This window comes from Scyliorhinus torazame, chromosome 1 (assembly GCF_047496885.1).
Source record: "Scyliorhinus torazame isolate Kashiwa2021f chromosome 1, sScyTor2.1, whole genome shotgun sequence".
In the NCBI taxonomy this organism is placed as follows: domain Eukaryota; kingdom Metazoa; phylum Chordata; class Chondrichthyes; order Carcharhiniformes; family Scyliorhinidae; genus Scyliorhinus; species Scyliorhinus torazame.
In genome coordinates, this window is record NC_092707.1 from 120395654 (window position 1) to 120407724 (window position 12071).

Below are 12071 nucleotides of genomic sequence, written 5' to 3' on the forward strand. Positions count from 1 at the left end.
CAAACACGGGAAGAATGTGCAAACTCCACACGGACAGTGACCCAGAGCCGAGATCGAACCTGGGACCTCGGTGCCATGAGGCAGCAGTGCTAACCACTGCACCACCATGCTGCCCATGCCTTCTTGATCTATTATCTGCTCCTCTACCTTTGCTCTCAACGTCTTGCAAAGAGCTCCCAAGAGCTGCCTTGCGGGCGACCACTCACACCATGGCCGCCACCGGAAGTCCATTGATAGATATTCCGAGCAGAAATTCCAGAAATTCCTATTCGCAAGGCTTCTTTAACATAAACCATCTGAACTGTAAGAAAGGATTTAGTTCAAATTTATGTGCACCATGTTTTATTTACTGACTGTGCCTATCCCGGTTAAGCAATGCCCCCCTCACTCCACCTCATAAGGATAAGGCAGCCCCGGGCTCGATCTTTGGCATGAACATTGGCACTGCCAGGGTTTCCCGGAGGCGTGGGTGGCTTCAATGGGAAATCCCATTGACAAATGGTGGGAGTAGAGAATCCTGTCTGTTGCCAGCGAATGGCAAGCTGCCGAGAAACAAGGGGATGGAGGATTGGAGAACCACCCCCCCCCCTCAATTTTAAAATTCTCAGCTATGTTTTCAAATCCCTCCATGGTTTCACCACTCCCTATCTCTGTAACCTCCTGCAGCCACACAACACTCCAAGATTTCTGTGCTCATCCAATTCTGTCTCTTGAGCATCCCTTAATTTAATCGCTTCCTCATTGGCGATTGTGCCTCCAGCTGCCTGGGTCCTGAGCTCTGGAATGCCCTCCAAAAACCTCCCCAGCTCTCTCCTTAAAACCTACCTCTGTGAAAATTTGCTCATACGCTCTTGTCAAGTGCTTTGGGGCATTTTCTTACATCACAGGTGCTATACAAATGCAATTTGTTCGTATTATTGGTTGACAGCCTGACTTGACAGGGGTAGAGATTGTGATGATGTAGACATTTCTATTGTGACAAAAAAATCTCTGTTTTACAAGTATAATACTTCCCAATCTTATGGAAAAATAACAAGTATGTACATCTGTTAGAAAGTGCAACTCAATGATATACTATACTGTATAAATCCAATATTGTCAGATGAAATATCCTAAAGCATTTCATGGACAGCAATTGTTTAGAAGTTCATTAACTGTAGTTCTATAGGTAAACACTATTTTGCATAGAATAACTTATAGCGCGGAATTAGTGTAATAAAACATCCCAATAAATGTCACAGGAGCATTATCAAATGAAAATGACACCAGAGCATATCAGGAGATATAAGGAAGATGACCAAAAGCTTGATCAAAGAGGCAGTTTTACGGAATGTGTTGAAGGAGTAAAGCAAAGCAGAGAGGGGAGAGGTTTAGGGAAGGAATTCTGGAGCTTAGGGCCCAAGCAGCCACCAATGATGGAGCGATTAAAATCAGGAATGCTCAAGACTCACAGTAAGTTTCCGCAAACAGCAATGAAATGAATCACCAATTAATCCAATTTTGATGGTATTGTTTGACGGAGAAATGCATGGAAGGGAGATGGTGGTATGATGGCAATGTCACTGGAGAAGTAATCCATGGTCATAAAAGCACATTACTGCGGATGCTGGAATCTGAAACAAAAACAGAGAATACTGGACAATCTCAGCAGGTCTGACAGCAGATTTATATTGTAGTCGATGTTGGGGGGGGGGGGGGGGGGGGGGGGGGGGGGTGACATGGGTAGGGGGCCAGCAATAGGTGGAGATTAACAAAGCTGTCGTGGACAGAAAGATAAAAGGAATGGAAATTGGGGTAATTAACCTTACAACACCAGGTTAAAGTCCAACAGGTTTGTTTCAAATCACTAGCTTTCAGAGCACTGCTCCTTCCTCAGGTGAAGGAGCCTGAGGAAGGAGCAGTGCTCCAAAAGCTAGTGATTTAAAACAAACCCGTTGGACTTTAACCTGGTGTTGTAAGACTTCGTACTGTGCTCACCCCAGTCCAACGCCGGCATCTCCACATCATGGGGTAATTAAGGCTGAGAAGGGTGCTGCTAGTGGCACATAAAGAGATTAGAATGTGTGAATAGCAGAACAACGGTGAGCGGTGTGTTAAAGGGCAACTAGGAACAGAAGGTCCAACAGGGATGGAGGGAAAGGTGACAACGGTGAGGGAAAAACAGATCAATGGAAGAAATAAAAATGAATTGATAGAAATAAAAATGGTGTGAAGGTGGGGGAGAGAATTCACAGTCTGAAGTTGCTGAACTCAACGTTATGTCCAGAAGGCTGTAACGTGCCTAGTCGGAAGATGAGGTGCTGTTCGTCCAGTTTATGCTGGGCTTGACTGGAACATTGCAGCAGGCCAAGGATGGAAATGTGGGCGTGAGAACAGGACGGTGAGTTGAAATGGGAAGTGACAGGAAGGCCTGGGTCCTGATTGTCGATGGACTGAAGGTGTTCTGTAAAGCGATCACCCAGTCTGCGTTTAGTCTCTCCTAATATGGCACGGTAGCACAGTGGTTAGCACTGTTGCTTCACAGCGCCAGGGTCCCAGGTTCGATTCCCGGCTTGGGTCACTGTGCGGAGTCTTCACGTTCTCCTCGTGTCTGCGTGAGCTTCCTCTACAAGGACTGTGTGGTGGTCACTCCTACCGATACTGTCATGGACAGATACATTTGCAGGCAGGTTGATGAGAATGACGGAAAGTAGGTTTTCCCCTTTTGTTGGTTCCTCACTACCGGCTGCAGACCCAATCTAGCAGCTATGTTCTTTACGACCCACCAGCTCGGTCTATGGTGGTACAACCGAGCCACTCTTGGTGATGGACCCCCACCCAGAGGGCCCTTGCCACCCTCAGTGCATCATCCAATAGGTGTTAGACATGAGGGAGCATTGATTCTGTTGTAAATCAACATTACAAAAAGACAGATTTCCAGCTGATTATTAGATTGCTGTTTGTGGGAGCTTGTTCTGTACAAATTGTCTGCTGAATTTATTGCATAATAACAATGGCAATACTTCAAAAAATTGGCTGTAAAATACTTTGGGATGTTTTTCGGTCTTGAAAGGCACTATATAAATGAAAGTCTTTCTTTTTCATTCTTCCAAGTGAAAATTTGGATACTTAAGAAAAAAATGTGTAATAAGTAGAAGGAGAAGTTTTTAAGTTTTAGTTTATTTTTATTTTGCCGCATTCCAACATATATGCAGAGTGTAAGATCTGCTGGAGAGAAAGTAAATGCTTGGTCCTTTAAGAGCTCTCGGTAGAGACCATGGGCAGGATTCTCCGGTCACCAATGCCAAAATCACGTTCGGCAATCGACCGGAGGATCCCCATTCACAACCAAATCGGGGTCGGCTCCACTTTTGCGATGCTCTGCCCCGTCCAAAGCACGGTGCGCGCAGTACCGATGGCCTCAGGACACTGCCTGAGTCCCGCCCCCCGATGCTTCACTCCCAACCAGCCGAGTTCCCGATGGCGTGGGTCTCTCATGGTCTCACCTGTTGGGAACTCGGCCTGGCGGCGGCGGACTCAGTCCAGCGCCGCCAGTCGGGGGAGGGCCGATCCGCGGGGAGGGGGGACTTTGGCAGGGGCTGGTGGCACTGTTGGGGGTTAGTCCGGGGCGTGCTAAAGGGGGGGGCACTATTTCACAGGCCGAGTCCGTGAGCGGCCGGCGCCATGCAGGCCGCCGCCGTGCTCATGCGGGCCATGGTTCCAGCAATTCTCTGGGCCATATCAGCAGCTAGAGCCGGGTGTGCTACGCTGCCGGCGTGCTAGACCCCAGCTACACGGAGGATCGGTAGCTGTTTTGCGCTGAATGTTCGGGCGTAAAACACCACCATTCCCATGCCGCCGTGAGGACATAGTGTAGCCATCTGAGATGGCCACCTGCAGAGGACCATGGGAATTATGGCCAACCCAGGACTCAGACAGATACAGAGCTTCTGTGTATTTGCAACCCAGATAGCTGAACCTGATCGAAACCCCCGCTCGTTTGCATTCTAATGGTTTCCCCAGAACAATAGGACTGCACTCAAGAAACCGATACAGCCACGGACTGATCGGCGCCACTCCCTTTACTCAGAGAGCCCAACTTCCAAGATCAATGACCGCTAAGGACCCGCCCAGCCACCAAGGCACTTGCCCCTTTGTTGGCCGAAATCGAAGGCAGTGATCGAAGCCCTGTTGAACTATTGGGTCCAAGATTAAGGACTGCCCCAAAGAGCGCGAAACTCAGAAGGATAAAAGGGGACACAGCCATGTGTTCAGTCTCTTTTGGACCCGGCCAGTGCCAGCCTCCTTTGAATCCGGCCTGTGCCAGCCCAACTGCAGAATACCGACCAGACAGCCAAGTTCAAGACCAATGATCGCTACCTGATGGATGAGCCCAGCAGAGACAGAGCCACTTCTTCAAACCAGCCACGTGATCAAGATAAAGGCCTTATCCACTTGCAAAGTGCTGGTAGCCTGAAGTTAAGTATAGGTTATTGTAGTTGATAGGTGTAGTTTAACTTGTAGTGTATTGTGCTTGCATGTTGAAGTGTGCAAATAAACCATCTTTGAATTTGAACTGACTAACTGGTTGGGTGGTCATTTGACCGATATACGGGAAAGCCTTGTGGTTCAGTAAGAGAAATAGAAACACCCACAGTATTGGCGACGCTGTTGGGACAGAACATCATTTCATAAAAAGAGCCTCAGTGGCATATTGGCGACTTTAAAGAGCAACACTATTATAGTATTCCATTACATTGGCAACAATAGCCTCAAAATCGGAGAATCCAACCCTGTATACTCATTCCTTACTGAAACTCGAGGTCACTGTTCACATCTCATTCTCTTCCACTATTTAAGCCTATTTTACATGACAGGATTCACAACAACATTGGAATAAACACGGCAGCAAGCCTGCAGTATTTCATTGCTCAGTAAAAATGTGGACTATTTTGGAGCTATTTCTCTGTCGTTTATTGCACCTTCTGCTGTCAAGCTCTGCAAAACATTCCTAACAACCAATATGCAGGCAGTGTGCCTCTGGTGTCTCCTTCGAGCTCTGTATTTCATGGTCGGTTAGATTTAGCAAGGATTTTTTTTGGATGAGACAAAGAAGAGCAAGCCCCACACGCTAGCTATAACTGGCTCAAAATAATTAACTTAATAATTACAAAATAATGGACTTAAGACAAAAACTCACAAAAAAAATCAGAAAGCTTCCACTTCTTCCTCAACACGTTTACACAGGTCAATAACAAGCCCTCTCATTGTGATAGAGCCAAGGCTGGTTGCTGACACAGGATTTATCACATCTCTTAAATGGACCCTGATTGAGGAACCACAATCCCAAACTGGCATTCTAGATCATGGCATGAGGGAGAGCTAGACAAAATGAAGACAAGTCCCCTTACGACCATACAAAATAGCAAACAGGGGAAAGAGCAGCTGCTGGATCCACCTGTCCCATTTGTAGTTGTACTGTCTGATTCTGTGACCATTAGCCAATGCACCCCCTTCCCCCCACCCCCCCCCCCCCCACCCCCAACCCCCACTCACTCACCTACCGACCCTTGCAGAGAACCTCCTGGGAAAATGAAAATAACAGACAATAACCCATGCCAATTTGGGAGCAAAATCTGGAAAATTCTTCGTAACTAGCCGAAGAAACAACATTAACCCTGATTAATTGAACAGAGTAACAACCTCTTGTATAAAGTGATTTCTGCCCCAGACCGGGACAGCTCAAGTTCCCTCTTGAAGGTGGACAACAAATCAGAATTCACTGCACGAACAGGCAGCCTGTTCTGCTTATTCTCTGACAAAAGAAAATCCTCAAATATTCAACTTAGTTCTTCCCTGACATAACTTGTAAATATAATCCCCGTTTCTCCCTAAGTGAATCTGTTCCAATTGAAATAATTGAGCCAGGTAAATATGGGGCAGAATTTTCAAATCAATTCTCGGTCCTGATCCTACGATTGAACTCCAATGCTCTCTCAGTGCCATTTTAAAATATAAATGGGTTGATTGGGCAAGAGGCAAACTCAGCACCCAATTAATTAGAGGCACCAAGCACCTCCATGAAGCAAGAGTTGTCAGCCTTGCACCAGTGGCAAAGGCAAGCAGCGGCCATGTTGGGGACTTTCACTGTCTTGTCATGGAGCCAGGGCAGCTCATGAAAAGACCAGTAAAGTGATCACAGATGCCAAGTTTAAGGATAGTGCTTGATTTAGTACTGACTGACCCCCTCAAATTTCATAAAATAACACAGATGGAAAGAAAATTCCTTTTGCTCATCGAAGACTCTGACAGCTGTGTACTAACATGTACCAAACTGTTCACCCTCGTCCAGTAAAAGGATTGAAAATTCCAATTTGTTCTGGGTATGTCCTGCAACAAGATCTTAAAGGATTTGTTAAATGGCAGCAAACAAATTTCCTGCTCCTGCACCCTGATAATTGTAAACTGTCCTGAAGGTGATGGAATCCAGTGCTGCCCTCCAGGAACATGGAACTCTACACCTGACCAAGGCCTTTGACACAGTCAGCCATGAAGGCCTTTGGAAGATAATAGAGAAATTTGGCTGCCCTGAGAAACTCATCACAGTGGTTCACATTTCTATGACAGCATGCTTGCAGGTGTCCTGGATGATGTTGAGTCTTTTGACACATTCCCACTAATGGAGTTAAGCAGGGCTCCATGCCGGCGCCAACCCTCTTCATGGTTTTCTCAGCCATAGTCTCCGCTGTTTTCTATGATGCCGATCTTGATATTGAAAGCAGATAACACATTGACAGGAAGCTTCTCAATCTGAGATGACTCCAGGCAAAGAGCAAGGTTCCCAGAGACACTCTGTTTGCCAATAAGTGTGCACAAGCTGCCGGTTGAGAACAATGTTTCATGGACTTGTTCTCCAACATGAAGAAAACGAAATACTGTGTCAGCGTGGTCCTGGAAAGCCCTATCTCAAACCCAATGTTTCAGTCCATGACCAGAGCCTGTCATGAACGGATAGGTTCAATTACCTTGGCAGCTCAATCTATTAATTGTCGGGATTGTTCGCCTTTGTCTGCTGTTGAGTAAAGAGACAAGAACTCTGCTCCTTTTCCTGAATATCTTTGCGACTTGGCCAACGTTGCCTATCTCATACACTGCAGGAAAGGATGTCCCGAAGCGGGGTACATTGGCGAGACCATGCAGACGCTGTGACAACGGATGAATGAACATCGCGCGACAATCGCCAGGCAGGAATGTTCCCTTCCAGTTGGGAACACTTCAGCAGTCAAGGGCATTCAGCCTCTGATCTTCAAGTAAGCATTCTCCAAGACTGCCTTCAGGATACACGACAACGCAGAATCACTGAGCAGAAACTGAAAGACAAGTTCCGCACACGAGTACAGCCTCAACCGGGACCTTGGATTCATGTCGCATTACATTCACCCTCCACCATCTGGCCTGGGCTTGCAAAATCCTACCAACTGGCCTAGCTTGAGACAATTCACACCTCTTTAACCTGGGGTTATCCTTTTTTCCAGTTGCTCCATCTGGACCTGTAAAGACTTAATTACCTGCAAAGACTCGCATTCAAAGTATCGTCTTGCATCTTTGACTTTGTCTGTATATATGTTTCTGGAACCCACCTCTTCATTCACCTGAGGAAGGAGCTGTGCTCCGAAAGCTAGTGATTCAAAACAAACCTGTTGGACTTTAACTTGGTGTTGTAAGACTTCTTACTGTGCTCACCCCAGTCCAACGCCGGCATCTCCACATCATGAAGATCTATAGGGCAATGATCATCCCCGCTCTGTTCTGAGTTTACAGCACTTGGATTGTGTATCAGTGTTTTGCCAAGAAGCTCAAACACATTCATCTGAACTGCCTTCGGATACGAATAAAGATCAGGTGGCAGTAGAAAATGCCAGAGACTGAGGTGCTCACCCAAGTTGGCATTGCCAAGCAGCCATGCCATATTGTGACAGTCACAACTGAGTTGGGCTGCTCATGTAGCCAGAATTCCTGACCCTTGCTGACTAAAGTGAATCTTTTATGAAGAGCTTGACTGCCCCTTTCAAAACCACTTCATTTACCTTGCAGTTGGGCCTCCAGCAATGCACTGTATGAGACTGGCTGCTGTCCCCATTAATGGTGCTCCTATGACAGGGGATGTGCCAGCCATTTGATTAGAAACAGCATTTTGTTTTAGATGGAGATGGAAGTCTCGTCCTGAGCCAATGAACAGGCTTATAGCTAGGAACTGTGGTCGCGGGTTACCCATCTTTGAGGAGGAGGGTTCACCCACGACTTTTCAGCCTGGGGCTGGGGTTACAATCTCATACACTTCCAGGCACAAACAGGAATGCAAATGCAATAAAATAAAATCACTTAAATTTTTTTCACAACAAACAAATTAAAGATTGGGACAGACATGTGAAGAAGGTAGAAGCTCAAATAATTTTGAAAATACATTCTCAAACAACTATTAAAACAAAATAGTTTTACAAAACCTATTAATGAATACCAGGTTATTCTTCAGGCTGAGTTCCATTATTCATTGAAATTTATTAATCACATAACTGTTAACATAGAAACATAGAAAACAGGAGCAGGAGGAGGCCATTCGGCCCTTCGAGCTTCCTCCACCATTCATTATGATCATGGCTGATCATCCAACTCAGTAATCTGTTCCTGCCTTCCACCCATATCCTTTGATCCTCTTCGTCCCAAGTGCTTCTTGAAAACATTTTTGGCCTTTACTACTTTCTATGGTAATGTGTTCCCAACAGGCTCACCACTCTCGGGATGAAGAAATTTCTCCTTATCTCTGTCCTAAATGATATACCCAGTATCTCAGACTGTAACCCCTGGTTCTGGACACACCCTCCATCGGGAACATCCTTCCTGCATCTACCCTGTCAAGTCCTGTTAGAATGTTACAGGTTTCTAAGAATGAAATGAAATGAAATGAAAATCGCTTATTATCACAAGTAGGCTTCAATGAAGTTACTGTGAAAAGCCCCAAATCGCCACATTCCGGCGCCTGTTCCCCCTCATACTTCTAAACTGCAGCAAATATAGGGGCTGGTTTAGCACAGTGGGCTAAATAGCTGGCTTTTAAAGCAGACCAAGGTAGGCCAGCAGCGCGGGTTCAATTCCCGTACCAGCCTCCCCAAACAGCGCCGGAATGTGGCGGGCAGGGGCTTTTCACAGTAACTTCATTTGAAGCCTACTTGTGACAATAAGTGATTTTCATTTTCATTTCATTTCATATAATCCAGTTATATCTGAATGAAGATGCAGGGTGCGATTATCTGGGTTCCTCGTGGCGTGTTTCACGGCTGTGGGAGGTGGTCCTACATTGGCTGGCGACAGGATCTTCTGATCCCGCTGTTGTCAATGGGATCTACCCCAAGACGCCGGGAATCCCGGTGCAGGTGTGTGCAGTTGGCTGGACTGGAAGATCCTGCCAACATGAAGAACCAGACGATCACGGCCTACGGTAATGTTTTATGAGGTGGCAAGCGATGGTGTAGGAGCAGGAAAGCCGATATTCCTGCTGATGTTCTCAGTGGTTGCAGTTTTGGCGCAAACGTGTGTAATTTAGAAGGAGGAACACAGGGAGAGAGACTGCAACTTCATGATTTCAGCTCTAATCTGCACATGCCCAGCATGCTGACGTTAGTTTCAGAGCAGTAATGATGGCACACACTGCCGTTCACCATCAAAATCTCCCACAAATCCAAGTCACGTTTTAATGCAAATTTAAACAAAAATCAAACTACTTTTTAAGACACTGCCGGATTACGCTGGATTATGATGTGCAGATGTGTTTGTGAAGACAGATAGAGGAGATAAAATACTTTTGGGGTGATTTGTGCCAAAGATGTTGACTGGTCCAAAGCAGAAAACTCTACCCCACAACATCACCCTCCACTGCATTCCTACTTTCATTAAAACAGAAAAAAGGGTCCAAAATCTTTTTATTTATTCTCCATCTGCAATGATACTATCTGTTGGTATGAGCTTCCAATTGCTTGTCACAAAGATAACGGGCAGGATTTCCCGGTCCGCTAGCCACGATTTCCGGTGCAGCGCGCCCCCGGCGGCAGTGGGATTCTCCATTCAAAAATAGGTTTCCCATTGTGGCCACCCCAGGCTGTCGGGAAACCCGTGGGTGTGGGAGCGCTACTGGCGGAGCGGAGGATCCCATCGACGGAGAATCCCGCTGCTTGTGTCATTTAATAGAACTACTAACCAGACTTTTTTTTTTCTCAGTTCTATTTACACACTAAGATGTATTTAACAGGCTGCCGACCTCAGATTGTTTTCATAACCTGTGCGCTAAAATATTTGTTTTTTAGTTCTGTCATTGAATACTTACATCTGCTTTCAGTCCGTTCATCGAGTAGCCACAGGGATTGAACATTGTGGCATCTATAACCGAGCCCGGTATCAGGTCACGTATCCCACTCATCTGAAAAGCAGATTATTTCAGGCAAGCGTAAGGAACATTAAACTCCAGTAATGTGTTCAAAATCATTCATATTCAGCCTTTGTTAAATGTTCCTTTAAGACCGAAATGCTGAACATTCTCAAAATGCTTAAAGACCCAAACAGCAAATCAGCAGAATGGTTTCAGGTTTTAATTTGTTCCATATCTGCTTTCAATTCTATAAAATAAGCTAGAGTTCATCCAATTTGAAGCATGAAATTGATCACTAAGAAAGTGCACATTTTTCTGAGTGTGCTGTGCTTAAATGCTATATAATTATACCCTTAAATTCCATTTTATGGTATTTCTCTTACAACTGTATTCTCCAAAAAAGACAGAGTAATTATTTTACAATGTTCCATTGTCTTGGATTCCCTGCACCATAAGTACAGAGAGTTCTATTCTGCCCGTTGGCAAGAATTGTTGAGTTTTCAGCAAGTCAAGGGAGATGAATAGTCCATCTTAATTCAATACTTGCTGAGCTTGACAATGGAGCCAGTATCATTGTTCACCAAGTGTTAGAACACTGTTTTCTTTGCTGTCAGGAGAATTATAATTTTATTTGGGTCCCAGTACCACTGTTGGGACCAATTGTCAACAATAGACAAATTGTCAATCTTCTATATTGAAAGAATAATGAAGATAAAATCCTTTATCTTTGAATTTTGGCTTTCTATGAAGTAACAGCTGCTGTTTTCTACACATCTGTCTGAGGCAGAAGGTGCAAGGGACAGGTAAGTGAGAAAGTAGTGATTTTTCACTGTTTCTGCCTGGACTGCTCTTTGGCTTCGAGGCAGGGGTGACTGATGGGGGTGGTCTCTGATATGGGTGGGGTCTCTGATGGGGGCTGCTGGGGGGGCTGTCTGATGGAGGCCTCTGATGGGGGGGGGGGTCTGATGGGGGTCTCTGATGATGATCTCTGGTGAGGGGATTCTGTTGGGGGGGGGCAGGCAGAATTTGGATTGTGAGGGGTCCTCCGATAGACTTTGGGAGCTCCTACGGTTAAATACTTATCCCTTTGGCGGAGAGGGCCAGAGCCCCATGGAGGTGTGAAGAATCCGGTGTCCAGCCCGTTAATAACAAGTTGTGGAATGTGAACCTCAATGCCACCGCCAGCGGAGGCCCAGATCATTGGTGCTGATTCCGTTTCTTTGCCAAACGTGAGATTCTCCGCCACATTTGGAACTTCACACCAGGCAGTCGGTGGCAAAGAATCCCAGCAAGTACGTTTCTTGAAACAGAAATTAAAATAATATACAAAAGCCCAGGTTTAACATGAGGAACCCTAAATATGACTGGAATAACAAATTATCTCTGGGGAATGCAAATTTCTGTATAAAAATTCCAAAATTTGATATATGCCACAAAAAATTCCGTTAACATTTTTTTTCATGTAACTTGCTGACAAAAATACTATCAGATTTTCATCATCAACAGTATTTTGATTTTGCCATATTAATTTCATATGTTCCATTTGTATACACATTTTTGAGTGAATGACTACATACATTTTCTGCTTGGTCACAACTCTCTCTCAGACCATTGTATCACATTTTTGATGAGCGATAAAGAAACACAGCACAACCACAATCTGTAATTATTC

The 12071-nt window shown here is 45.3% G+C and overlaps 1 protein-coding gene across 4 annotated transcripts in view; it reads right to left on the reverse strand.

Annotated features, from left to right (window-relative positions):
• Positions 1-12071, reverse strand: part of LOC140411520 (S-adenosylmethionine decarboxylase proenzyme-like) — a 166876-nt gene that overhangs the window by 45628 nt on the left and 109177 nt on the right. For 3 of the 4 annotated variants that reach the window (XR_011940853.1, XM_072500615.1, XM_072500610.1), the window contains exon 7: positions 10358-10450. Coding sequence is in view for 3 of the 4 variants with exons in the window: in XM_072500615.1 (XP_072356716.1) it covers positions 10358-10450 (93 nt within the window). In the remaining variant the exon portion in view is untranslated. Of the gene's footprint in view, positions 1-1504; positions 1614-10357; positions 10451-12071 lie in introns of those variants that run through there. The other variant, XM_072500625.1, reaches the window with a different exon arrangement.